General features: G+C 53.5%; 9 protein-coding genes across 9 annotated transcripts; 5 read left to right on the top strand and 4 right to left on the bottom strand.

The window, feature by feature from the left end:
• Positions 1-11: 11 nt before the first annotated feature.
• On the bottom strand, positions 12-846 carry QC764_0103370 (uncharacterized protein; the record flags this gene model as incomplete). The annotated part of the gene is made up of 3 exons (XM_062941096.1): positions 12-98; positions 219-326; positions 796-846. The coding sequence occupies 3 exons, from the start codon at positions 844-846 to the stop codon at positions 12-14; spliced, it is 246 nt and encodes an 81-aa protein (XP_062796474.1).
• A 1,883-nt stretch (positions 847-2,729) lies between these two features.
• Positions 2,730-5,417, bottom strand: GRS1 (Glycine--tRNA ligase 1, mitochondrial). The gene is made up of 2 exons (XM_062950457.1): positions 3,360-5,417; positions 2,730-3,299 (listed from the first exon to the last, which is right to left on the bottom strand). The coding sequence occupies exons 1-2, from the start codon at positions 5,163-5,165 to the stop codon at positions 2,901-2,903; spliced, it is 2,205 nt and encodes a 734-aa protein (XP_062796473.1). The 5' UTR covers positions 5,166-5,417; the 3' UTR covers positions 2,730-2,900.
• On the top strand, positions 5,403-7,041 carry RPF1 (Ribosome production factor 1). Its single transcript, XM_062950456.1, has 2 exons — positions 5,403-6,354; positions 6,410-7,041. The coding sequence occupies exons 1-2, from the start codon at positions 5,649-5,651 to the stop codon at positions 6,970-6,972; spliced, it is 1,269 nt and encodes a 422-aa protein (XP_062796472.1). The 5' UTR covers positions 5,403-5,648; the 3' UTR covers positions 6,973-7,041.
• Positions 7,011-9,463, bottom strand: QC764_708355 (uncharacterized protein). The gene is made up of 4 exons (XM_062950455.1): positions 9,056-9,463; positions 8,272-8,994; positions 7,401-8,221; positions 7,011-7,350 (listed from the first exon to the last, which is right to left on the bottom strand). The coding sequence occupies exons 2-4, from the start codon at positions 8,602-8,604 to the stop codon at positions 7,305-7,307; spliced, it is 1,200 nt and encodes a 399-aa protein (XP_062796471.1). The 5' UTR covers positions 8,605-8,994; positions 9,056-9,463; the 3' UTR covers positions 7,011-7,304.
• QC764_708350 (uncharacterized protein) lies at positions 9,002-12,102 on the top strand. The gene is made up of 5 exons (XM_062950454.1): positions 9,002-10,278; positions 10,448-10,642; positions 10,709-10,850; positions 10,907-11,442; positions 11,502-12,102. Exons 2-5 carry the CDS (start codon positions 10,597-10,599, stop codon positions 12,083-12,085), a joined length of 1,308 nt encoding a protein of 435 aa, XP_062796470.1. The 5' UTR covers positions 9,002-10,278; positions 10,448-10,596; the 3' UTR covers positions 12,086-12,102.
• Positions 12,103-14,300: 2,198 nt separating this feature from the next.
• QC764_708340 (uncharacterized protein) lies at positions 14,301-17,024 on the top strand. Its single transcript, XM_062950453.1, is given in 3 exon segments — positions 14,301-14,737; positions 14,747-15,527; positions 15,589-17,024. Coding segments are annotated over 2 exon segments (1,398 nt in total). The 5' UTR covers positions 14,301-14,737; positions 14,747-15,156; the 3' UTR covers positions 16,616-17,024.
• Positions 17,025-17,122: 98 nt separating this feature from the next.
• On the top strand, positions 17,123-20,508 carry PEP3 (tethering complex subunit; the record flags this gene model as incomplete). The annotated part of the gene is made up of 3 exons (XM_062950452.1): positions 17,123-17,682; positions 17,732-20,348; positions 20,424-20,508. The coding sequence occupies exons 1-3, from the start codon at positions 17,442-17,444 to the stop codon at positions 20,506-20,508; spliced, it is 2,943 nt and encodes a 980-aa protein (XP_062796468.1). The 5' UTR covers positions 17,123-17,441.
• Positions 20,509-20,691: 183 nt separating this feature from the next.
• QC764_708320 (uncharacterized protein) lies at positions 20,692-22,465 on the bottom strand (the record flags this gene model as incomplete). The annotated part of the gene is made up of 3 exons (XM_062950451.1): positions 21,291-22,465; positions 21,220-21,232; positions 20,692-21,153 (listed from the first exon to the last, which is right to left on the bottom strand). Exons 1-3 carry the CDS (start codon positions 21,323-21,325, stop codon positions 20,692-20,694), a joined length of 510 nt encoding a protein of 169 aa, XP_062796467.1. The 5' UTR covers positions 21,326-22,465.
• A 1,015-nt stretch (positions 22,466-23,480) lies between these two features.
• Positions 23,481-25,230, top strand: QC764_708310 (uncharacterized protein; the record flags this gene model as incomplete). Its single annotated transcript, XM_062950450.1, has 2 exons — positions 23,481-23,860; positions 24,013-25,230. Exons 1-2 carry the CDS (start codon positions 23,636-23,638, stop codon positions 25,228-25,230), a joined length of 1,443 nt encoding a protein of 480 aa, XP_062796466.1. The 5' UTR covers positions 23,481-23,635.
• Between the last annotated feature and the right edge of the window lie 915 nt (positions 25,231-26,145).

Here is a 26,145-nt window from a genome sequence, read left to right as displayed (position 1 = left end):
GATGAATATTATTACAGCGACTTGAAGCAGGAGTCGTCGTCAAAGTCGTCGTCAAAGTCGTCGTCAAAGTCGTCAAAGTTAAGGTAGGCTTGTGTTGGCTGAAGGCAGGGTCTCTTTAGCGATCGCCAACGGTCAGGAAGGTTAGGAAAAGGGGGCAAGGCTGGGCGCTGGCAACAACCTAGTCGAGACAGGAGGAAAAAAAGACAGTGCGGACTTACCGATGTCAACGAAACACGACCCGTGATGCTTCGCAATGAAGATGAGAGACAACTTCCACCGGCAGCAGCAACTGCAGCACTGCGCAGCGCGAGGCCGAAGGGTGTATTCTATTGCCAAGCAGCCCAGAGGATACAACTTGCGACGTCCACAGCAGTCGCTTGCTTGCTTGCTAGACGTTGTTGGCTGGGATTCTCTCGTTGGAAAAGGTGGAGATGTCCACGTCCGAGTCCAAGTCCAAGTCCAAGTCCTAGGTGACGGATGGGCGGTCAGTCGGTCAGTCAGTCGGCGAGGTTCTATGCTGGCGCCGTGCCGTATATTTCGGGTGGGCGTGCACTGAGGTGGCTAGTGAGTAGGTAGCGGAGGTAAGTGACGAGATGTTGTTCTTCTTCCCCCAGGCGATCACTCGGTAAAGCTTCCTCGGGCAAGGCTCCCAGCAGTAATGCCGCGTGCGATACAACGGGGGGAACCAGGTGGGAAGGGGCAAAAAAAAAAGATCCTGGGATCGTGTTCACAAAGTTGGAGTCGCAGCAGACGAGACGAAAGAGACAAAGGTCGGTAGGTGTGGTGGTAAGGTACGGTGCGATAGAGAGTCGGGTGTGCCTGTGGAACCACGCGCTGTGGCAGCATGGGGGGGTAAGTGCGCTCGCCCTCACAATTCTAAAAAACCAACTCCATTCGGCCGCTAGAGCTCTTAGACATGTACCTCTATTCACACGTCTTCTCTTTCATAATAAACAAGTACAGCGCTATCTGACCATCCCCAGGGCCCCTGGTCTGGCGGCCCTTCGAGACATTGAGGGGCACCCGACCACAAAGGATTGGCCACCCTAGGCGCGATTCCCACTCGGAGCACCACACACACATGGCGGGCTTGCATGTTTGAGACTTTGGAACAATGGAGACACGGCCCCTTCACCTCACCCAGCAGCCCGTCAGTTGCTGAAGAACCTCTTCCCCAAGATAGGTACGTTATATATTTGCAAGTCCCGCCGGCGGCATGATATGTATCGGCCTTGATGCCACATATAACCGAGAAAGCTGAACATGCAGTTGGTAAGATTTTACACCTGCGTCCGGTATATTCGATCTAATGTGCCTTGGGGTCGTCGAAAGAACCTCACCCGCCGCAGCCCTACCTAGGTCAGGTTCCCCCCCCTCCTCCGCCAACCTTACCTTCTTACAACCTATATCCCAGCTCAGGAGGTCCCCGTCCTCCCTCCTGGCCACCGGCCCAAGCAACCCACTCAAGCCAGGTTGGAGCCTTTTATTTTTTTTCCAACCATGTGTAACTTCTCCGGGACCTCTTTGCCCCCGCCTTTCAGCGACAGATTCAACGCGGATATCACTCAGGCCTGTTGTTGGTGAACCAACAGCCGCCTTGAAGACATTACACACACACACACACACACACACACACACACACACACACACACACACACAAACCTCATCCATCACAGAAACAGAAAAAAAACAAGCGCCTAATTGGGAACCTTTTGCAGATCACAAAGCAAAGTCACCCCATTTCTTGAGGATCTGCTGCACCTCCCCCCCGGCCGCCGTTGGAAACGATGCAAGGCCCGCCGGCTTGGCAAGGGTTCAGTCCTTCATCTTGAACAGAAGCTCTCTCATCATCGCGGGGCCCAGTGGCAGCGTTGCATTTTGCCTGAGCGAAAAAGGTATGCGCCGTTTCAGGATCCCCCTACGCTCTTGGTAGTGATCATAGCCCAGGCAGGGGAAGCATCACCAGTATGTGTTTATGATTCGAGCACCCACCTAACGGACATTGTTAGCTAGATACATACCATCCAAAGTGAATTGTAAATGTCATGCTATTCTACAGGCTGTCCAGCCCTAGTGGAGAAACAACTTTTTGATAGAGAAACCAGCTGCTCAACATGTCGTAAAAAGAAGCAAAGAATAATGCACATCACAACAGCATAACCAACCCCTTCCCCCCCCCCATCGAGTCAAGTGGTTTATTAGCCGCCGCCTCCAAAACCTGAACCTACCCTTTCCCGCAACTCGACGACTCATGCCCATTGTTGACTCGTCTCATCCGCCATCCCGCCACAGGGATCGGAAGAGAGAAATCTCATCCCGTAAAAGAAGGGGTAAACTGACAACTCTCCTCCCATCAAGTGATCAACACCGAAACGATGCCCTCTCCCGGTGGAGATAAGGGGTCGACTCAACTGTCGCGGAAAAGAACAAGACAGGAATAGCCAAAACAACCGGCTTTGACATGGGAGAGAAAAAGAATATGCAACAGAAAACATGTTTTTCATGCTGATCGGGAATCGTTTCCTTGTCAAACAAGACTTTTAAAGCGCCCCGTTGGCGGCCTCTCTCGAAAGCAAAAGCTTCGACCTCTGCTTCTTTCCCTTTCTTCCTTGCGGGCAACGTCATCTGGGTGTCCATGTCGATGTCGAGTAATAGCTAAAAGCTGCCACTAGTAGTACCGTTCTGGCCCAAGGCCAAGATAGACAAGTCCCATATTACACCACCAGCAAACAGGTACTACAATGTAGAAGAACCAACATCTAGATTCCAAAGTGTCGAACAGCCATCTCTAAAACACCCTGCTAATCTAACCCTGCTTGCTTGCTTTGCTTTGCTTGCTGACCGCCCCCCACTATCAAACCCTTTAAACTATTTTACGATTTTTCTTCCTCAGCCACCCCCTACCTCACAACAACCTCAACCTCCTGCTGCCCCTCAAAAATCGGCAACTCCCCCTCCACATCCTGCCACGTCTTGGTCCCCTCCACTAGCGCCTTGATCGCCGCAATAATCTTGTCCTCCTCCGCCCTCACCTGCCGTGTGCTGTCCCGCTCTCTCAGCGTCACCGTCCCATCCTTCAGAGTCTGGAAATCAACCGTGACACCAAACGGAGTGCCCAGCTCATCATTTCTGCTGTACCGCTTGCCAATGCTGGCAGACGAGTCGTCAATCCGGCTGGACACGCCGGCCGACCTGAGCTTCTGGGAGAGCTTGCGGACCTCGGGGGTAAAGTCCTTGTTGGAGGAGAGAGGCACGATGAGGACCTTGGTCGGGGCGACGGCCGGAGGGAAGGAGAGGACCTGATATTACAGAGTTAGTTTTACACGAGCTCAGACCGGACTGTTAAAAAGGTAACTCACACCACGGGCCTCATCACCACCCTCACTGGCTCTGGTCCAGTAGTTGTGCTCCATAAGAGAGTACAGAATACGGCCGATACCAAACGAAGGCTCAATCACGTTGGGGGTGTACTCCCTAACGTTCTCAACACGCTTCACCCACTTGATAGCCAGCAAGTCCTTGCTAACCTCCACCTTGCCGTCGTTCACACCAGGCACGTCAATCACAACCTTGCCGTTCTCCTCCAGCTGCTTCACAAGCTTGCCACGCTGCTCCTGGGTGGTGGCCAGGAGAGCATTCTCAATCGTCTTGCCGTCCTTTTTGTAAAAGGGACCAAAGTTCTTCTTGTCAATCGCAATATCCCACTCCTCAATAGTGATCGGCTCCTCCAGGCGCTGACGCACAACAAGCGGCGCACCAGTCTTCTTGGCGTGGACGGACAAGTCGTACGCGCTGCGGTCGGCACAGCCAACGCACTCAACCCACCCGGCCGAAGTGTGAAGCTCAGCATCCCAGCAGTCGCAGGCGTAGTGAGCCATCTCGTTGTCCATGTGCTGGCGGAAGCGGATCTTCTTCTCGTCGATGCCAATCTTCTTGAGGAAGAGGAGGATACGGGCGAGGAAGTAGCCGAGGGTCTCGTTGTCGACGAGGCCCTCCTTGACGGCCTGACCGATCGTCTGCTTCTTGACGACCGTTGACCCGGAGAGCTGAGTGTGGCGGTCGAGGAAGGCAAGCTCGACGTCGGCCACCTCGTGGAAGCGGGCGTGCTTCTTGTGGCCTTCCGGGTCGACAAAGTGCTCAATCTCGGCCATCAAGAACTCGCGGACACGGAGGAGACCGGCGCGGGGAGAGATTTCGTTGCGGTAAGACTTGCCAATGGAGGCAGAGGCGAACGGCATTTGGCCCGTGTTGAACTCCAAGAGCTTGGCAAAGTTGAGGAACTGGCCCTGGGCCGTCTCCGGTCTCAGGTAACCAGGGAGGTTGCTGCTGGGACCAATTGAGGTCTGGAACATGAGGTTGAAGGAGACGGGAGGCGTGGGCTGGAGGCCGGTCGCGGGATTCCGGAGATCGTGCTTCTTGATCAGCTCGCCCAGCTGCTCACCGTTGTAGTTGTCAATCTGAGCCAGAATCTCCTCGTACTCCTTGACCACGGCATCGTCAAGCCTGACGGCCTCAACACCGCCCTTGTTCTTCTTCTTCTTGGCCGCCTTCTTCTTGTCTGTCTCTTCCTTCTCCTCCACCTTCAGGCCGCGGGCCTCCTTGTCGCCCTTCAGTCGCTGCTCGAGGATGTCCTCGACGAAGTGGTCGGCACGGAGGATCTCGCCGTTCTTGGGGTCCTTGCACATCCAGTCGGCAAACTTGTCGACGTGGCCGGAGGTCTTGAGAACATCGTGGGGGGTCAGGACAGTGCAGTCCACCTCGAGCATGTCCTCCTCCAGGATAAAGTGCTTGCGCCAGAGGTCAATGACATTGGCCTGAAGAGCGCAACCCGGCGGGCCATAGTCGTAGAGGCCAGAGACGCCGCCGTAGATTTCGAACGAGGGAGTGTAGAAGAGACGCCGCCTCAGCATGGCGTCGAGGGCGGCCCTGTCGAGGGGCTGGCCCTTGAGGGTGGTGGCATCTGTCGACATCTTTTCGGGCTTCTTTTTGTTGGTCTGCGGTATCTGGAACTTGAGGCGCGGGGTAGACGGGGCAAAGGCTGGACGGTGAAGCCTACGGAGAGGGGCTACTACAGATGTATAGTTGTTGTTGGAGTGGAGTGGAGTGCCAGCAACAAGTGGTGAAGACAGGCGGCGGGTGAGAATGAGGGACAGAAGAGGCTTCATTCCCCCAATTGCAAGTGTTGGCCTCGTCCCCCCTCTCAGTGAGTCACGGTGGCCGTTTTTCTAAGGCACTCCTCTTTTTTTTTTTTCGAGACCCGATAGATGAAACCCAGGAAACGGCTGCCACAGCAGGGCACCACACCAGCCATGGCACGGTGGATGCATTCTACGGCGAGACACTGTCCGGGGCTTCAGGGTTGGAGGGGCATGAATCAGCGGAAATTCAATTAACCGCTATTTTCCAAGAAGATGTGCCCCTCACTGTCCCGCCTTCTGGATTTCGATGCACGGACCCGTTGAGAACCCTGTGGGCTGCCCGTCAACAGTGAGTGCTGGGGTCCCCCGGAGCGCATGGATCAACAATCGATTGCAGCCAGCCGTCCAAATTTTTTTTTGGAGATTCCCAATCGCTATCAATCAACCATCGCCGTCACCATCGCAAAACCTCTTCGACCAATTTACTAACCACCGCAAACAATCGCCAAAATGGGGTCTTCACGCTCCGGAGGGTCTTCCCTGTCCCTGAAAACGGGCAACAAATTGAGACGCAAGCAAATGTACATCGAGGACAAGAAGATCGCCAACAAGGCCCGTCACGAAGAGCGTCATCGCCGCAGAAGAGAGGAGGCCAAGAACCCCGAATTGAGAGAGGAAAGACTTGCCAAGAACCAGCCCGCGAGCATTGACAAGAAGAGAGTGTGGGACGATGTCGACGACGATAGCTTGGGGGCACAGGTTGATCTGGCAGCTTTGAAGCGCCGTCGCATGGAACAGGCCGAGCTTGCCGCTGCTGCTGAGGCGGATGCCGCGATGAAGGATGACGAGGAGGAAAAGGACGACGATGCCGACAGCATGTTGGATTCCGACTCTGAAAACGACGGGGAAGACGACGAGGAGCGCGAGGAGAAGCTGCAGAGGAAACGGGCGCAAAGACAACCGAGCATTGCCCCTTCGACGACATCAACAAACCTTGATTTGACGCCAGATTCTCTTACGCGGCAGTTCGAGCACCTCTTTAGCGATGAACCTCCCCCGATGCCCAAGATTCTCGTCACCACCTCGCTCAACGCGACGATACACAAGGAGGCCGAGGAGATCGGCGCCATCTTCCCCAACTCGACCTATATCAGGCGTAGCGGTCACCGCTGGGGTCACAAGTACAGCGTCAGGGAAATTGCAAAGTTTGCAAAGAGTATGTTTTCCCTCTCTACCTCTTTCCCGTAAGATCGGATGCTAACATGCGACAGACCGTGGTTACACAGCTCTCGTCGTCGTCCACGAGGACCTCAAGCGTCCCCACCAGATGAGCATCGTACACCTCAACAGCGAAGATGCCGCGCCAGGACCTACCCTCACCTATTCCATCCGCAACTACCTCCCAGGAAAGTCTCTGTTGGGCCACGGCAACGCCACCAACCACTACCCCGAGCTGCTCCTCAACAACTTCAAGACACCGCTGGGTCTCCTCGCCGCCAAGTCGATGAACACGCTTTTCCCAGCCAGACCTGAGTTGCAGGGCAGACAAGTCGTAACGCTGCACAACCAGCGCGATTACATTTTCTTCCGCCGTCATCGTTATGTCTTCCGTGAAGCTAGAGCCACGGAAAAGAATGTCGTCACGGCAGAGGGCAAGGAGATGGAGGGTATGCAGGGCATCCGTGCTGGTCTTCAGGAGATTGGCCCGAGGATGACGCTCAAGCTTCGTAGGGTTGATAAGGGGATCGGCAGGGCGGGGAGTGAGGGCGAGGATGCGCTCAAGTGGGAGTGGAAGGCCAAGATGGAGAAGAAGAGGACGCGCTTCAACTTGTAGACTGGAGGCGAAATTGATACCCGTGGTTTTCGTGTATACTCAAGTACTAATGAATGGCCATTTGTTAGGATTAATTTGTGACTATGATATTTTGACTATTTATTGGTTTTTGTTTTGTAGCCAAGGTATGGAAGCATTGGGATGTTTGAAAGGGTGTAAGCCAACATCATTTCCCTCTTGCTCTCACCAATGCCCGACCCCCCTCTTTGCGATCTGTAATCCTGATTTACCGTAAACGCCTTGCCCGAATTTCCTACCCAGAGATATCAACACCCTTGTATCAACCCAACTCAAACCAACCCCATCCTACACGGCATATGTTACATTTGACCTTACTTCCCACCCTTCTTCTTCTCCTTGAGCATCACAATCGAGTACCTATCACCAGTCAGCACATTCACCCCCCTTTTCACCCAAGGAAAACTCACGCAATAATCCCCCAGCGCCACCACCACCCCTCCCACCCCCTTATCCCCCGCCCCCTCCCACTCGTCACCCACCCCAACCCGACAATAGTACAAGTCTTGACATGCCCCACCACCGTACTGCTCACCGGCCCCGTCTGCGCGATAATAAAAAACTGGCTAATGTTTATCAAACTAGCATACAACCCGCTCATCCCGATCAACACCCACTTGCTCCCGCTCACACCCCCCCAGCTCTCGGGGAAAGTGTCCACAAACGGGATGACGTACAACAGCATAAACGCCGATAGAGGTGCTTGGTTGAACAACAGCTGCATGGAGCTCATCTGCAGCTTCCGGTGGTACGACGCGATCCAAACGGTGTAGAGAGACGAGGCAAAAATGCCGAGAAAGGCAAAAATTACCCCGAGGGAGGAGGTGGTTTTGATGTTGGTGTTGCTCGTGGGGAGGGAGTCGTAGTACGAGACCATGCCTACTCCTACGCAGGCGGGGATTAGAGACAAAATCGCGAGTCTGGGGAGGGTGGCGCGGTAGAGGATGTAGTTCATCAGGGCGACGGTGGGGGTCAGCAAGATCCGGGCGAGTTGGTAAAACGTTACCGAGGAAAAGGCGAGGGAGAGGTTGGGGAGGATGACGTTGAGGGACATGGCTATGCTGAGGGGGAGGATGTCTTTTATGGCAGCGCGCCGGGGGACGAAGAACGCAAAGCGGGGGCGGGAGATGGTGAAGAGGGTTAGGTAGGTGACGAGAAAGTGGAAGGAGGCGAAGGAGAGCTGGGCTAGTTTCAGGGAGGGGTCGGTGAAGATTGCTTTGTTGGTGAAGACCTATTCAACAGTCAGTTCGTGAAGATGACAAAGGGCGGGGGGGGGTTTACAATTCCGATTGTAGCCAAAGTGTTGACCGTCATCCATATCAGTGACGACCAGAAAGAACTCTTCTTCGGTTCTGGCGGTGGTTGAGGCGGCTTGGGCGGCTCATCTTGATCCTTTTCCATGAGAAGCGCATCATCTTCGCTGTTGGACAAGTGGTCCCCGTATTGCTCCAGCTCGTGAATCTCGAGGTCTTCTGGCGGGGTGAGCTTTTCCTCGTCGCCCAGTCGCGCCAAGACGGTGCTGCTCCCGACATGCGTCGCCGTGTCGGACGAGGAGGAGGAGAAGGAACCGGCCCGTCCCTCGCTGCGTTGTTCGGTCGATGCAGTAGCAGCCATGACGGCGGCCGCGCTCGCTGCTGCGGGAGAGAATCAATGGGCAGAAGTTGGGGGTTAATTAATTAAAAATAAAAATAAAAAGTTATAGTGTCTGCTTAAGCTTACGTTGGTGAGGTGGTATCGTCAAGGAGAGTATGGCCTGCTATTGGGCCATGTATAGCACAATAGCAGCGTCGCTCAAGTCGATCGATCTCAACCTTGCGAGTTGGACGAAGGTTGGAGATATGTCATATGTGGAAACATAAAGTTGAGGTCGAAGCGGAAGAAAGTGGTGAGAATACTCATTTCATCACCTAGAAGGGAAAACCAGTGTGTTGGATTGTCAAGCGTGAAGGAGATAAGCCCCCTTCCCCCCCTTCCCCTCGATGAGGCGCGCCGATCCTCCCTATACTGAAAGGCATAAGGTAAGCCGAGCTGATCGGAATTACCACACTGTGAAGTGCCATCTCACCGCGTTCGGGGGGAGGGGTGCTGACTTTGATCCTACCTGCCCTGCGGCGAGAAGAGCAACACCCCCATCCCCGGGCCTTCTTTCATTGCGGCTGGAATTCAGGGTCGACACAAAAACTATTGAAATCTGCAGCACAGATCCCGTATAGCGCCATCAAAATGGACAAGGCCCATTCCAGATGGTGGTTCGAGAAAGAAAGGCCCCCTCCCCCCCTGCCGTCGAGCTGGAAGAATGGATGAGGATACGGATATGCATGGCGTATTTTGGAATAATACTGCCCGTTTTCCGCGGTCTAGGTGGATGTTTCGTTCCTGACTACACTAAAAGAAAACGGTGACTATTACCCGTTAGGTAGTACGTACCCCCCAAAAAAAAAAAAATGATCAACACCTCGCCGACGGGCTTTGGAATTGATGGAGATAGGTGAACTGCCTGAGACGGGGGATTTGCGCGCTAAAATGATCCCCCCCGCTTGAAGCACTCGGCCCACACTCTGTTTCGGTGGGGGTGCCCTTGCTGCCCTGCCCCTCCGCTGAACTACCGCCAAACCAAGGCAGGGACCCCTTCCTTCAGCCCTTCCAGTCCCCTCCCATCACGGCCGAGAAAACGGACGGGTCCCCTTGTCACATCATCAGATGGCCAACAACCATACCATCTGTAGAGGGCTGGCTGAATACCTCATAAAGGCATGAACTTGGAGACCTGCTTGATGAGGAAGCGGCGCGCGCTAGATGATAGCTCTCTCTCCATCTACTACGTGGACGTGTGTCTACCTAACCTACGGGACCACCTTGGAGCCTTGTTGGTACTTAGTTTCCATGCTTGGTTACTTCGTGTGCCTGGAAGGAGCTGAAGCCCTGAACTCTGCCAACCAACAAACGCGGGAAAGTGATCAGACGGTGACAGGCTGGGAAAGCTGAAGGAGCAAAGGCAAAGGGGGCTTCTGCGTTTTCCATATCAGGTACCGTTTAATGATTTCCTCGCCGTGTGCTCACCCTTTCCTTCGCAGCAAAGCAACACACAAAAAAAAAAAGCCAGGCCTTGCCCGTTTGGGCCGATCTTCCGTCTCACTGCCATGAGTGGTGGTGCTGCTGCTGCTGCTGCTGCTGCTTGCTTTCCTGCACATGGTACTTTTTTTGCTTCTGCTTGACCTCTACTTTTTATTAGCAACAAGCCAATGTCACCGACATCAACAATTCCTATGAAACAAGAGGAAGGGTAAGGTACGTATATGTGTTTGTATCGGCTGGTGCGTGTCGCGCGGAGAGAGAAAGAGAGAAAAAAAACAACAAAAAAATAAAAAGAGAGAGAGAGAGAGAGAGAGATATATATCTAGGGAGGGTTCATCATACTGGTCTGCATTCCTCGCTCGTACTTACTCTTCTGCTCCAGGATCCGGTCGTCGTTCCAGGTTGCTTGCTCTCTCTTTTGAACCAACCGCCCGCCTCAACTTCTTCCTGACGGACAACACGCGCTCCGCATTATTTACCTTTCTCTCTCGCCATATATACTTTTATATCTCACAAAACCTAAAAGAGACAATGACCATCGCGGCTGGGGCAGTCTCGCCCGCTGGGTCAGTCAATGGTAAGGCAGCCCTCGCCTTTTTGAGCATCTAAAAGCCGAACGTCTATGCTCACCGCAATTTTCCAGCTTATCGCCCTCCCGGCCGAAACAACAGCTTCTTCGAGGACTATGGCATCTGGAAGGAGGCGCCCATCTTCACGGGCAGCACCAAGTTTGACCCATTGCCCGATGTCAAGAATATCATGATCACGGGAGGCGCCGGCTTCATGTAAGTTACCCGGCTCGGCATTTCGGTCTTCCAGGAACTGACAATGTTTCCCGCAGCGCCTGCTGGCTCGTCCGTCACCTCACACTAACCTACCCTCACGCCTACAACATTGTCTCGTTCGACAAGCTAGACTACTGCTCCTCACTCAACAACACCAGAGTCCTCAACGACAAACGAAACTTTACCTTCCACCAGGGCGACATCACCAACCCGTCCGAGGTCCTGGGCTGCCTCGAGCGGTACAACATCGACACCATTTTCCACTTTGCGGCCCAGTCGCATGTTGATCTGAGCTTTGGCAACTCGTACGGGTTCACCCACACGAATGTGTACGGGACCCACGTCTTGCTCGAGAGCGCAAAGAAGGTGGGCATCAAGAGGTTTATCCACATTTCCACCGACGAGGTCTACGGCGAGGTTAAGGACGACGATGACGACTTGCTGGAGACGAGCATTCTGGCGCCGACGAACCCGTACGCGGCGAGCAAGGCGGCGGCCGAGATGCTGGTGCATTCGTATCAGAAGAGCTTCAAGCTGCCGGTGATCATTGTGCGGAGCAACAATGTTTATGGGCCGCATCAGTATCCCGAGAGTGAGTTTTTGGCCCGGTTTTGAAGCCGTGTGTGTGGTGATGTTACTGACGAGGAATAGAAATCATACCCAAATTCGCCTGCCTTTTGAACCGGGGCAGACCAGTTGTCCTCCACGGCGACGGCTCGCCCACGCGGCGTTACCTCTTTGCGGGCGACGCGGCGGACGCGTTTGACACGATTCTCCACAAGGGCCAGCTGGGCCAGATTTACAATGTGGGATCGTACGATGAGATCAGCAACTTGTCGCTCTGCGGCAAGCTGCTGGACGAGATGGGCATTTCTCACGGGACGCCCGACGAGTTTGGTCGGTGGGTCAAGTACACCCACGATCGGCCGTTCAACGACCACAGGTATGCGGTTGATGGGACGAAGCTGAGGCAGCTGGGGTGGGATCAGAAGACGAGCTTTGCGGAGGGGCTGAGGATCACGGTGGAGTGGTACAGGAGGTTTGGGGAGGAGTGGTGGGGGGATATCAGCAAGGTGTTGAGCCCGTTTCCGGTGGTGACGGGGATGGAGGTGGTGAGCGATCATGAGCCTGTCAGCGATCACCCTCAAGGGGCGGAGGGGGGTTTTAGTAGCAAGAGGAAGACGAGGAGTGAGAATGGGGTTGGTGGGGGCGGACAGCATGTGGTGGCGACGTAGGTGTCGCTTTGCGCGGGGGGGGATGTTGAGGGGACGAGGGAGGAGTTGAGGAGGTTGAGGTTGTTGGGGGTTTAATGAAGAGATGATGAATAGAATTGTAAGAGACTGACGGGGGGGAGGGCAAAGAGAACAGGGGTTATGGAGTAGGTCTTGAGGGGTTTTCCTATGAATATGAGTTATCATTCCTGCGGTTGACTATGCCTCTCTCTCTCTCTCTCTCAGTAATAGGTGTGTGTGATGAAGCTGCTTTGTAAGAGTTGCAGTCGGTCGTTGCCAATAAGTTGAAGTTATCCAGCCGGCCGGCATTCACACGCCGAGATTGGGCTTGTAGTAAGATAATTGCCATGGCCAATCGCGGGGACTCGAGCATAATAAAGCATGGCATATTGACATATGAAAGTGTCTGAGCGCTGGCTCGCTCGCTTCGCTTGTGAGGTTTTCTCTCCGACCGACGACGCTCGGGATGGAGCAGATGCTCGCTTCGATGGACCCGCTCGGCGGCGCGTATCCGATATGCTGGGAAGGTGAAGGTAAGGCATCCACTGTATCGTATACCGTAACCGCGCTACCTACTACGAGTGCTTGTGATATGTGTGTATGGATAGCTGTGAAGTCCAATTGTGCGCGAGCTGGTGGAGTTTTGTTTCCTTGTGGGAAGGGGGGGTGGTTGGGGTTGCGAACAGGGAGGGGGAAAGCCAACCGAGGCTCGAGACTAATGACTGAGTCCACTTTGGGAACTTTGGGGGAAGGGGAGAGTTAGGAATTGGGTGTGGTTTGCGTTTATTTGATGGAACTCGGGGACATATGGCTAGGTATCTTGAGCCTGTGTTCAGGTTGTTGTAATTCCACAATGTGGCTCGAGTATCCAAAACCAAGAGAATGCATAGAGTAGAAGCTGAAGTCGCAAGTTGAGAATTTGGAATCTTTTGTCAAAGGCGGGACCCGATCCAAACCCTCGGGATTTTTGGAAACAAAAAAAGAAAAGCAAATCTCGTTTACAATGGACGCTTGGAGACCTTTGCTGTCGTGGCGGGTTTTGTTTGGATACCGACAACCAGGACGTGTTTGAAGCTCACATGCGAGTTCCAGGGGTGCTGATAGAGGATCAGTGAGCTAAGGTACCAGAACAGCAGGATAACAGTGAGTGTGAGAGAGAGTGAGAGAGTGAGTGAGTGTGTGTGTGTGTGTGAGGGAGAGAGAGAGAGAGTTGCCAGCAAAGCATATTGAGAAAGGGGATATCGAAAAAGTTGAGCGAAACCGACAGACGTAAAAAGATGGGATGTTCCCATGGGGCAGGGTGAGAAGAGTGGACATATCGGAAGGGAAGTGCCGCCCGCGCTGTCGGGTCGGAGCGGTTTGGGTTTGGGTGTTACCGGGTTGGAGGGGGTTTAGGAAAGAGGTTGACGATGATCTTTGCTGTGTTAGATCATGGATATGTCAAGAATCGAATGACACTCCGTCCTGATGAGAGAGATACTTTTGAAGTTGTCCGAGAACTAGAAGAGCTAGCCGATTTCTCTTCTCGGGGGCTATAGTCCGAGTGAGTGCATTATGTATGCTGAGAGGTGGAAGCGAGGCGAATAACGGTCAAAGAAGTAAATAGAAAGACACAACAATACCGAACCGCTGCCACGGGTTTGCCCTCTTTTGCCCTGAATGAACAAACCACCTGTCACCTGGTTCTTGGGTGCCGTGGGTGCTTCTTGGAAGGGCCCGTGCTCAACGTCCCAACCCAATGGTTGGTTTCGGTTGGCCCGAGCGTAGTTCCCCACACCCCTGGCAAGGGTTCTCCCGCTTAGTGGTCCGCGAGCGGGGGGGAAGGGATCCCCAGGCGCACTGCTGTTCATCACAGGCCGGGTCCAGGCTCGACAGACTTCGGGTGTGCGGTTGCGGATGGCGGATGCTGTTAGTGATGGAGAGCATTGAGTGTGAGGCACAGTAGGTATCCTCTCATCGATCCGCGATTAGATAGGTACAGAGAGAGAGAGAGACAGAGTCAGACACAGAGTCAGCCGGGGTCGAGTTGAGCACTGAAAAGAGGATGGAAAGCAAGCACCAAAAAAAAAAAAAAAAAAGACGGGAACGATTCCGCTCGTTTGGCCTCGTAACGAAGCATCGTAGCGTCGCGGCGGTACCCAGGAGCCAGGAGCCAGGGAATTCTCAGTGGATTCTCTGCTGCATATCGCTAGCGTCAAGAACCGGCCCAGTCCAGATCAAGTCACCCCCCTACCTTTACTTAACCTTACACAGAGAGAGAGAGCACATCAAGCAGCACACAGCTGCTCCCGCTTCGCTCGTTTGTTTCTGCCCGTCTCGCCTGCACGTTTTTTTGTCCCTTTCCCTCTCTCTCTCTCTCTCTCTCTCTCTCTCTTCCCTACCCTTCCTCCATTGTCTCTCGTTCTCTCCCCCACCCTTTCATCTGACATCTGACCATGGGCAGGTGGCCGAACCAAATCAACGGTATCGGCGCTTTTTGAACATTCCATCCATCCATCCCGTTTTCGGATCCCATTCATCGCAGCGGGACAAACGGCTTTTTTTCTTTTCTTTTCTTATTTTATCATTCTTGTTATATTTTTGGTTGCCACCTTCGCCCTTGACTTTTCCCATATCTCCGTTCTCGGCACTTGGTGTGTGTGTATCTGTCTGCGAGTGAGTGAGTGAGTGTGTGTGTGTGTGTGTGTGTGCCTGTGTGTGTTTGTGGCCAGAGCCGGGTTTGATACCATATCCGCCCTCTCGGCTCTCGCACCCGCGGTTTGCCTCACACGGGGAACAACAGCCGGTTGTGGTCACACATCCCCAAATCCCTCTCACTTGACCCATGGTGGGATCGGCAACAATTAAAACGCCTTTCTCGTTCCCTACAAACAACCGAGACAATTGCGCGCGTGTTGCGCCTTTCGAATCCTACCCTATGCGCCGTCACCTCTACCTAGTCGAGTAGTAGCTTTGTGAGCAGGATATCTTGTCGGGACAACTCTCATGGGGGAAAGCGGCCGAGGTGGGAGGACACAGTCAGCAGTGCTTAGGAAAGGCAAAGGGAGAAAATAGGACAGTGACGAACAGTGGCGATGAACTCGGTCGAGACTATCAGAAACGGAAACGGCTTGTTGCCTGCTACGCACGACGTGCAAAAGAAGGAGGAGTCGCATTGTCGATCGTCGGTTGACAAGAATCCACCACCCTGCACGTTTGGCGAACCTATCGAGGTCGACACGGACCCCGAGACGGAATATCGAGTGGTGGTTGTGGAAGGGGATAGGAGGGTTGTGTTGGAGGTTGACGAAGACGGGGACGAGGACTTGGAAGGAAACGGCTACGAGGAGGAACAAGAGCGCCCGGGTCACGCCCGGTCGGTGTACGCCATGAGCACCTACCCTACCGTCCAACCGGCCCACCAGGTCGAATATCCATTCGAGTATGGGATGGACGCCGCGACAATGTTTGTTCTCCGAATCTCTTCAGCCCCCACATGGGATGTGCAAACTAACCACGACTCGCAGAGACTCGTCCCGAACGCTTTACGCCGAAGATGTCGATTACATAGAAGAATATGGACGAACGTACTGCGGCGACTACTACATGCCGATTGACGAAACCGAACAGACGCGGCAATACGTGGTGCATCAGGTGTTTCTGAAGCTATTCGACCTTGAACTTACCACAGTGCCACTGGACAACCCACAGTACATCCTGGACATTGGGACGGGTATTGGGGAGTGGGCGATCGGCATGGCGGAAAAGTACCCTCGCTGCGAAGTATTTGGGACGGATATTGCGCCTATCCAGCCGACGGACCAGGTGCCGCTCAACATCGAATTTCACATTGAAAACGCCGAGGACGAATGGATAAGACCGATGGATGCAGTGGACTTGGTGCATATTCGGAATATGGACGGGTGTTTTACGGACTGGTCGTTTATCTACAGTCAGGCGTTCATGTGCATCAAGCCCGGGGGGTGGATCGAGGTGATTGACTGGGACGATTTGTTCTCGGATGATAACTATTTGTCCTTCTTTCCCGAAGAGTCAGCGGCGCATATTCTCACCAAGGCATCCATCGAAGCGGCGGAACGGGCTGGACGACCTAGGGGGGTGCATATGAATAAGGACTTGTTGATTCAAGCAGGGTTTGTCGACATCAAGGAGCAGGTTTACGATCTCGGTATTGGGTCGAGGGAGAACGCCAGCTATGGAAAGTTTTGGCTGTTTTCCATTGTGACGGGTATCGAGGCTCAGTGTTTGAGGTTGCTGACCAAGTATCTGGACATGGATGAGAAGTATGTCAGGGGTCTGTGCGATACCGTTTCGAAGGAGACGAAGGCGATTGCGGATGATCCGGACAGGTTGAGTTCGTTTGTGGTCAAGTTGCGTGTCATGGTGGGAAGGAAACCGCTGGTGCCTGGGCAGTGGACGGCGAAGGGGCTGGCGGAGAATGGGGAACTGAATGATTGTAGCGGGGATGAGAGCACGATTGGGGGTAGGTCGGTACGGACGATGCAAAGGTTATCGGACGAACCAATGGGGTGAGGGAGGCAGCGAGATATCACGATGTGGTCAAGAACAACGGGGGGAGGACATCAGGGTAGATTGGCACATGTCGGCTTCTTTTTTTATTTTATCTTTATTTTAGGACTGCTGCTGGCTATCACTGTTGGGGGGCTGCTGGGCTTGGGGTTGTTATCTTTTGGATGAGGGAAACGGCAGAGGGACACGAGATTGATGTCCGGGGAGCTGGAGATGGGGAGGGAGTTGTGCTCATCATTTTCGTATTTATTGAGCTGGCCCCATCCCTCCCTCTCTGTTGTTTTTTTTGATATTCTTTCTTGAGGGGGAGGACTGGATGGATGATATTTCTTTTTTGTATATATAGATACCCGAACCAACAACTCTATGTATATAGTATTGCATGCAAATCATTTGAGCATATATTGTCCACACGTGGTGATGAATCAGATGACGAACAGGAGCAACAGGAGAAGTTTGTATAGGGGGGTGTCATGTGGGGCTGACCGGGAGCCGGGTGGTCGGTGGTTGGGGTTCCCGTAGGGAAGGGGGACGGAAGCTTGCTTTTGGAGCTATAGGTTCGGGGTACCTTGGGTGCACCTCTGTGGCGGCGCATCACATTGCCGATCAGCGGTGGTGGTGCCTTCTGCAACGCAACAACACAACTTGCTTTAGGTAGGTAGCTAACTCCAACTTTTTGCGACGACGACATCACTTTTCTTTCGGTTGAAGGAACCCAATTCTGGTCAACAAGACACAAACCAACCCCCCATCCCACAATGCGTACCATCTAAAAGCCTAACGGAAACGTTCAAACCACCACGTCTCTCCACCATCCACATAACCCGTCATGGCACTCGAACCAACCACCATCACCACCACCACGAACGGCGGTTTCGTCGCCGCCGACGCCCTCACCGACCTCGCCACTGATACCGCTCTGCCTTTATTCAACGTCGAGCAAGTCCAGCTCCAGTTCCCTATCTACGACGACTTTGTTGCGGGACAGGTAGCCAACAATGTGATCATTCTCGCTCTTTCGTCGGGGCGGATCCTGAGGATTGATCTCAACAGACCTGATGAGATTCAGGGTATTTCTTTCTCCCCCCACCCTCTGAGTATCAGGCGCTAATGATATAGACATCCACCTCCCCAAAAAACCCTCCGAATCAGGCATCATCCGCCGCATGTTCCTCGACCCGACCGCCTCCCACCTCCTCATCGCCACCTCCCTCGGGGAAAACTACTACCTCCACTCCCAGTCCGACACCCCCCGCCCCCTGGCAAAACTCCGGGGTGTCTCCATCGAGGCGGTGGCCTGGTCGCCTGCGCTGCCGACGAGTAGTACGAGGGAGATATTGATTGGTGCGGCGGATGGGAATATCTATGAGGCGTTTATTGAACAAAGTAATGAGTTTTATCGCAAGGAGGATAAGTATGTGAAGCTGGTTTGGAAGGTTGGTGAGGGTGGGCCGGTGACGGGGTTGTGGGTTGATTCCCTGCCTGGGGGGGATAGGAGCGGGGAGGTGAGGAGGGTGTTGGTGGCTACGCGGGGGAGGCTGATGCACTGGGTTGGAAAGGTGGGGAGAAGGGGGCATGAGGGGCACCAAGGGATTTATGGGGGGTTGTTTGAGGGGGAGCAGCCGGTGAGTTTTGGGGATGGGAGGCCGGGGCAGGGAGGGAGTTTGGTGGTGAGCCCGGATGTGGTGGAGCAGGGGGTTAATCCGACGAGGTTCAGGGAGGAAGAGGTGCCCGAGAGGGCGTTTGCTTGGTTGAGTTCGCAGGGGGTGTTTCATGGACGGCTGTTGGTGGATGGGAACACGGGGGATTTGGGGAGCAGGGTTTTCAATGAGGGGAGGCTGTTGGCCAAGGGGCAGCTGACGAATCCGAATGGGGTGGAGGCTGCGGGGGGGAAGAGGCAGGTTTCGACGGATGACGTCGAGGCTGTGGCGTTGACACAGTGGCATGTTATTTGCTTGGTTGGGAGGAGGGTGGTGGTTGCCAATCGGCTGACGGGGGATATTGTCTATGATCAGATTGCGCTGGAGCAGGGGCAGAGGGCGGTGGGGTTGAGCGTGGATGTTCAGAAGAACACTTTCTGGTTGTTTACGCCGCAGGAGATATTGGAGATTGTGCCCAAGGAGGAGGATAGGGATATTTGGAAGATTATGCTCAAGTTTGAGGACTTTGAGGCGGCGCTGCAGCACGCGCGCACGCCCGCGCAGAAGGATGCGGTGGCGATTGCGCATGGGGATCACATGGTGGGAAAGGGGCAGCACAGCGAGGCGGCGGGGGTGTATGGGAAGAGCAGCAAGCCGTTTGAGGAGGTGGCGTTGACGTTCATCGACAACGATCAGCCGGATGCGCTGAGGAAGTACTTGCTGACCAAGCTGGGCACGTACAAGAGGTCATTTGTGATGCAGAGGGTCATGATTGCGGCTTGGTTGGTGGAGGTGTTTATGGCCAAGCTCAACTCGCTGGATGACACTATCATCACGGGGGCGGAGTTGTCTGAGACGTTGAGCCCGACCCAGACGAGAGAGCAGCTCGAGGCCGTGAGGGCAGAGTTTCAGGACTTTGTCACGAAGCACAAGCAGGATCTTGACCGGCAGACTGTCTATGATATCATCAGCAGCCATGGCCGGGAGGAGGAGCTGCTGTATTATGCCAATGTCGTCAACGACTACAATTATGTCTTGTCGTACTGGGTTCAGAGGGAGAGGTGGTCGGAGGCGCTCAAGGTGCTCAAGAGACAGACCGATGCCGGGGTGTTTTACCGGCACAGCAGCGTGCTTATGACGCATGCCGCTACCGAGCTGGTCGATATCTTGATGCGGCAGAGCAACCTTGACCCACGGAATTTGATCCCGGCGTTGCTGGAGTATGACAGGAACTTCAAGGGGCCGTTGAGTCAGAACCAGGCTGTTCGGTATCTGCAGTATGTGGTTAACCAGCTCGGCTCGACAGACGCGGCTGTTCACAACACTCTGGTGTCGATTTACGCTTCGCACTCGTCAACGGACGAGTCCCAGCTCATGGCCTATCTCGCCTCACAGGGGGACGAGCCGAATTTCGACCAGGATTTCGCGCTGAGGTTGTGCATACAGAACCACCGGGTCCTGTCTTGCGCACATATTTACACCAGCATGGGACAGTACGTCCAGGCTGTGGACCTGGCCCTGTCGCACGACAAGATCGAGCTCGCGTCCATCGTTGCCGACCGGCCCATGTCGAACCCCGCGCTGCGGAAAAAACTCTGGCTTGCTGTCGCGAAAAAGGTCATTTCGCAATCCAACGGCATCAAGGCCGCGATTGAGTTCCTCAAGCGCTGCAACGACCTCCTCAAGATTGAAGATTTGATCCCTTTTTTTCCAGATTTCGTCGTGATTGACGATTTCAAAGAGGAGATTTGCAATGCGCTGGAGGAGTACAGCCGGAGCATTGATGCGTTGCGGAAGGAGATGGACGAGAGCAGCCTGACGGCGGCGAACATTAAGGTCGACATTGCGGCGCTGGACAGGAGGTACGCGATTGTGGAGCCCGGGGAGAAGTGTTATGTTTGCGGGCTGCCGCTGCTGGCGAGGCAGTTTTTTGTTTTTCCGTGTCAGCACGCGTTTCACAGTGACTGTTTGGGGAGGAGGGTGCTGGAGCAGAGCGGGGCGGCGAAGGGGAGGAGGATCAGGGAGATTCAGGGGCTGATTGGGAAGGGGGTGGTGAAGGGGGAGAGGAGGGAGAGGGTGGTGAGGGAGTTGGATGGGTTGGTTGCTGATGCTTGGTGAGTTTTTTTTCCGAAGCGGAGAGGCTGAGATGTTTGGCTGACGAAAGAGAACAGTATTTTGTGCAGTGATTATGCTGTTAGGAGGATTAATGAGCCCTTTGTGGCGGAGGGGGAGGATTTGGAGGAGTGGGCTTTGTAAAGGGGGGGGGATTATGATGTCAGGGTGGTGAGCGTATTTTTAACAACCCGAGTGAGGTGTGATGAGACCAAGATGGAATTTATATGACGTAGAAAGCAGAGAGCGAAACGTTGATACCCTCAATTTATCAAACACCGACCGTTCCCGTCTCTCCCCCTCTGCTCAAAAGCCTTGATGGTGTTCTTATTCCAAACAAGCCCTCCCCTCCCTACTCCTAGTGATCATGAGAATACTAACAATAACGCCATACAACCCCAATACCTCAGCAAAGATGAGGATGAGGACCATGCCGGTGTAGAGCCTAGGCTGCTGGGTAGACGCCCGGATGCCCGCGTCGCCGACGATGCCGATGGAGAAGCCGGCGGCGAGACCGCAGAGGCCGACGGAGAGGCCGGCGGCTAGGTGGAGGAACGAGGTGAAGAGGGGGACGGACTCGGTCAGGGAGGAGGATATGATGACTGAGATTACGAGGCCGTAGATGGAGAGGATTTGGGACATGATGGAGGGGAGGGTGTTTTGCATGACACGGTCGGGGCGGAGTACGCCGGAGGAGAAGAGCCCGGCTGAGGACTTGGCGGTGCCGTAGGAGGCGCCGAAGACGGTGAGGATTATGGAGAGGGCGCAGCCTAGGGCTCCGAAGAAGGGCTAGAGGGTAATCAGGGGGTGTTTTTCCTTTTTTTTTATTTTTATTTAAAGGAGGGGGAGGCTGACGGAGTAGTCTGGGCTGTTGACGGATGGAGGTTAGTTGGGTGTGTATTGGGGAGAGGAGAAGGGAAGAATACCATCGATCGAGGTCTCTGTAGTGTGCTTCGTCCATGTTTGCTGTTATCGTCCTCGTTGTAGCAGGTAGTCTTTAGCGGGAGAGAGAGAGAGAGATGTGGGATTTGAGGTTCGTTGGAGTTGGGGATATCGTGATAGCTTTAATCTTGTCTGTCATGTACAAAGATTGATTGATGATGGACAACCGCAATGGCTCAAAGGCAAAACCAGCTCTCTCCTCTTGCTATTAATACCAGCTTACCTACCTCTCCGTAGCTACCTCTTCACAGCTGAACATCAACTTTGCGAGGCATCTAGGCAGCACAATAAAAGGGTTTCCTTCCTCCAATCTATACGTGTGTTCCAACGTGGAGGTTCTTTGGGTCGCACAGGCCGCGAAAGAGAGCAGCTGACGAGTTCATGTTGCTTGGCGATGTCTTGCGGGCGGAATGAACTGCGGTTGGGGATACATATGGGGGATGTGATTGGCGTGTCAGGAATGGCATTTTGACAGCCGACAGAAATGTCCGATGTGAGACGGGAGGCAAGCTGTCGGGATTGGGAATTGGGGGTTGGGTTGCGCAAGATTCTTTTATGTATGGTATGAGAGGGGGGTGTAAGTGAGTGAAGTTTACCTACCCAGCATTTGATGCCCCACAATAAATCTTCAGGCTTCCCCGGACAATTCAACAACGGCCGCTAATAACAGCAGAAACAACACCATGGGTATTAGCCCCAACTCTATCCTCAATGAGCGCTTTTTATATCTCGATTGCTGAGCCAAAGAAGAGCATTTCCAATCACCCAGCTCCCTCGGAGACTAGTCTGGAGATGGCCTGAACGCGCTTTTATAGCTTTCACTGTCAGCTATGACCCTGATGTCCACGCAACCACACCCACGCAGCGCATTGCGCACAGATGGGCTGTATCAGATCTGGTCGACGTTTCATCTGCTTCCCCACGTCGTTGAAAGCTTCCCAGGAACAGCCCATCCGGACGATCCGGCCGCTCACTAGTATGATGACGAAGACGTGAGGGGCACGGGATAGCCCGGCTACCCAAAACGGCCTCTACCACACCTCTTCTCCACAGACTTGAGAATCCGGGGTCCTTCCCCAAGGAATTGCGATGGAACCGGCCGCGCGTACACCTGACAATACCCTTTGTTTCCTCATGGTTGGAATGTCGGCCCTTCTTGAGGATTATCTCCTCAACGGGACAAACGGGTGAAGATATCGGAAAGCCAATCAGCGCAGGGCTGAAGGGCTCAGTAGCGAGACATGCTAACATCGACGCTAAATATTTTCCTGGGTCGCAATGTCGCAGATCTTCAACGACAGAAGGAAGGAGAAGCTGCCAAAGATCAATGACCCGGACATGGACATTGGCATCCGTCATGATCCTGGTCCACCAGATCCTCAACTTTGCCTGCCTCTCTGCCCATCGTTTCAATCTGAACGGTGAAGAGAGAGCCAAGGCGAGTGAAAGAGATGGCACGCAATGCATCTCACCCGCCCTCTCTCTCAAGCCAAATCGGGCCCCCGGTTCCCGGCTCCTCTGGGACTCTGGGAGGGATGATCGATGATGAACTGGACAAGTGACTGATGAAGGAGCCCAGTTCCATCTCCGGAACCTCTTCTCTTTCTGTCTTCTTTTCCCAGTTGTGTATGGTTCGCTAGTTCTGGCTTGGGTCTCGCTCGTTCCTTCTTTCCTTTCTTTCCCTTCCCTTCGTCCCTTCCTATTCTTTGACCCTTCGCCCTTTTGCGGGCAATTTTATTTTAAACTTTTCTCTTCTTTCTGTTTTTGGCACATTTACCTACCTTAGCAGGCAAGGTAGTTGCCACTCGGCCCCCTCCCTCTTCGACACCAAGAACGCAAAGAACAAGTCGCGCCGGCTCGGGCCTTGGCCTACGTCCACGAGCTACCCACACTGCCGCACGTCGCGTTCTTGGGAAGGAGGAGTTTGCTCTTATAACCTTTTTAGGTCCTTGCGGTTGCCGAGCACAAACGGGTTTGCGCTTTTGCTCTTTTTCTGAACGTCTGTTCGCCGGCCGCTATCCTGCTGCCCTTACCAACCACTCGGGACCTAAGGAGAGACAGGGACCTTGACGAAGGGGGGCTTACATATAGTCACTCACTCTTTGGTTTTTTTTATTTTTATTTTTTTTTGGTTTTCTCTTTGTTTTTTTTTGTTTTTTTTTGTTTTGGGTGAAGTTGTACCTCATGCTGCCATTATAGCAACTACTGCAATAAGTGGTTTCTTGGAAGCGATTGTTGGGTTTGTTTGTGTCGTTGGTTGTTCGACTACATTTTTATACTCGAGACCCGAGACCATACACCCATTTTTTTTTTCGAGAGCAACGGAAGGATGAAGACAGCCACTCCTCTTTTGGCTGTTGCAGCCTCGCTTGCGGGTCAGACGATAGACGCGCTCTCTTTGCCATCGACGACGCCAACACAACAACAACAACGAAGAGATGGAAGTGGACCGAGGGTTGTGGGGATGGATATTCAGAGGAGGACGCCCAAGAACCCATTACATCGAGATCAGCTAAGAAAGAGAGGGAGCGTGGAGGTCGATTTGGACAATCAGGTACGTTCCTTTTTTTTTCTTTTTTTCTTTTTTTTTTTTCTTTTTTACTTGTTTTTTCCTTTTTTCTTCCTTTTCTTCTTCTTTTCTTTTTTCTTCTTTTTTTTCTGGTGTCGAATAATTTGTCAGGATGGTAAACACTTACACGTTTCTAGGAAACCCTCTACTTCATCAACGGCACAATCGGCACCCCACCAAAATCCCTCCGTCTACACCTCGATACCGGCTCGTCCGACCTCTGGGTCAACACCCCATCCTCCTCCCTATGCACCCAGTCCTCGGCGCCCTGTAAATACGCCGGCACTTACTCGGCCAACGGCTCAAGCACGTACGAGTACATCGGCTCCTGGTTCAACATCTCCTACGTCGACGGCTCCGGCGCCTCGGGGGATTACGTTTCCGACACCGTCACCTTTGGCGACGCCACGCTGGACAGGTTGCAGTTTGGCATAGGATACTCGTCCAACAACGCCCAGGGCATCCTCGGGATAGGGTACCCGATCAACGAAGTCCAAGTCGGCAGGGCAGGAATGAGACCTTACAACAACCTCCCCGCGCAAATGGTGGCCGACGGGCTGATCCAAACAAACGCTTATTCCCTGTGGCTGAACGACCTCGACGCTGACACGGGGAATATTCTGTTTGGCGGTGTCGACACGGAAAAGTTTGTTCCCCCGTTGATGTCCCTCCCGGTGGAATCCGAGGCGGGGGTGTACGCCGAGTTTATGATCACGTTGACGAAAGTCGAGCTCGGCTCGGCGCAGGTAGGCGGCGATCTCGCCTTGGCTGTGCTGTTGGATACCGGCAGTAGCTTGACGTACCTCCCCGACCGGATGGTGCAAGATATTTTCAACCTTGTCGACGCGCAGTACGATCCTGAGGCTAACGCGGCGTATGTTCCTTGCTCGCTTGCCGACAATGAGACTGCTGTTTTGTCGTTTACGTTTACGGAGCCGACGATCAATGTGGGGATGGATGAGCTTGTGCTCGACCTTGTGACGAGCTCGGGGAGGAGGCCGGTTTTTAGTGACGGGACGGAGGCGTGCCTGTTTGGGATTGCGCCGGCGGGGGAGGGGACGAATGTGCTGGGGGATACGTTTTTGAGGAGTGCGTATGTGGTTTATGACTTGGAGAATAACGAGATTTCGTTGGCGGCGACGAGGTTCAACAGTACGGGGACGAGGGTTGAGGAGATAGGGAAGGGGGAGGAGGGGGTGCCGGGGGCGACGAGGGTGGAGAATCCGACCAAGGCGACGGAGGGGTTGGATGGGCCGAATGGTTTGGGGGGGATAAGTGCTGGGAATAAGAGGGGTTTGGGGGTTGGGGTGGTGTGGTTGGTGGCAAGTATGGTGGGAGTTTTGCTGGTGGTCTAAGGGGTTGTATCTTTGCATTTTGATGGCGTTGTTTGGTGGTCAGGGGCAGGATCTTCTGGTTTTCTCGAGAGGAGAAATGGGCGTGGCGTTCGGCTTGGGTATGGGTTGGATTTGTTTGTTGGGTAGACAGCATCTGAGGGTTTTGCATTTACATTGGATGTGGGAGAGGGGAGGTAGATCAAGTGAATTCAAGATTTTGAACAAACAAACATTGACCTTGTTATTGAGTGTGAAAAAAGGTAAGTGGAAGAAAGGGACAGAGGTGTGTGATATAGATGTGCATCATTGCTGGTTATAGGAAAGCAACGTTGGAGAAAGAAGAAAAAGAATAGAGAACGGCCGAGTTATTTTTCGAACGCGCGCGTCTTGGTATTTTGTCTTCAATGGGGGAAGAACAAAAAGGGATTTCTTACATTTGATTGATGGTCATGTGGTAGCCGTTAAGCTACCAAGAGGGCCAATCAACTAGATGCAAGTGATGATTTTGGGAGGATTTAAAACATCTTATATGGTCGTAGGAGATATCTGGCCAAAGGTATCTAGGTATCTCGTTCAATGATACAAGCTCTGGATTCACACTAACTATTACAAGCTCGACTTATTCCTCAAACACAAACGTCTTGCAATGTAAGATGAAAATAGCATCCCAGCAAAAAAATAAAAATATGGATGCAGAAAATTGGGTTAATCGCCTTTGAGCCATGCAATGGCGATCAACCAGATGCTGAGTGAGTGTGAGAGGCTGGAAAAGAAAAGATAAGATAGACACATCGCTCATTGGCTGCGCTTCTCAGGAGGTCAATAATGGAGCAACTGAGGGAGAAGCATTTCTTGGCATGCTGTCACTGGCGAGTGGAATTCCGCCATAGAGAGGTCACGTGGTGTCGTGTTTGTAAGTCGCGCGAGCAGACACGA

The sequence above is a fragment of the Podospora pseudoanserina genome (genome assembly GCF_035222485.1).
Source record: "Podospora pseudoanserina strain CBS 124.78 chromosome 7 map unlocalized CBS124.78p_7, whole genome shotgun sequence".
In the NCBI taxonomy this organism is placed as follows: Eukaryota; Fungi; Ascomycota; class Sordariomycetes; order Sordariales; family Podosporaceae; genus Podospora; species Podospora pseudoanserina.
Note: the sequence above shows the minus strand (reverse complement) of the source record. Positions and strands in the feature narration are given on the sequence as shown.

What these genes read in the sequence shown, in the direction of transcription:
- GRS1 (XM_062950457.1), bottom strand. Translation starts at nt 5,165, where the DNA reads ATGAAGCCTCTTCTGTCCCTCATTCTCACCCGCCGCCTGTCTTCACCA. An exon ending in GTGGTGATGAGGCCCGTGGT is followed by an intron (nt 3,300 to 3,359) that starts GTGAGTTACCTT and finishes CTGTAATATCAG; the next exon opens with GTCCTCTCCTTCCCTCCGGC.
- RPF1 (XM_062950456.1), top strand. Translation starts at nt 5,649, where the DNA reads ATGGGGTCTTCACGCTCCGGAGGGTCTTCCCTGTCCCTGAAAACGGGC. An exon ending in AATTGCAAAGTTTGCAAAGA is followed by an intron (nt 6,355 to 6,409) that starts GTATGTTTTCCC and finishes AACATGCGACAG; the next exon opens with ACCGTGGTTACACAGCTCTC.
- QC764_708355 (XM_062950455.1), bottom strand. Translation starts at nt 8,604, where the DNA reads ATGGCTGCTACTGCATCGACCGAACAACGCAGCGAGGGACGGGCCGGT. An exon ending in CTTTGGCTACAATCGGAATT is followed by an intron (nt 8,222 to 8,271) that starts GTAAACCCCCCC and finishes ACTGTTGAATAG; the next exon opens with GTCTTCACCAACAAAGCAAT. An exon ending in TGGCGCTGGGGGATTATTGC is followed by an intron (nt 7,351 to 7,400) that starts GTGAGTTTTCCT and finishes GACTGGTGATAG; the next exon opens with GTACTCGATTGTGATGCTCA.
- QC764_708350 (XM_062950454.1), top strand. Translation starts at nt 10,597, where the DNA reads ATGACCATCGCGGCTGGGGCAGTCTCGCCCGCTGGGTCAGTCAATG. An exon ending in GCCCGCTGGGTCAGTCAATG is followed by an intron (nt 10,643 to 10,708) that starts GTAAGGCAGCCC and finishes GCAATTTTCCAG; the next exon opens with CTTATCGCCCTCCCGGCCGA. An exon ending in GCCGCATCAGTATCCCGAGA is followed by an intron (nt 11,443 to 11,501) that starts GTGAGTTTTTGG and finishes GACGAGGAATAG; the next exon opens with AAATCATACCCAAATTCGCC.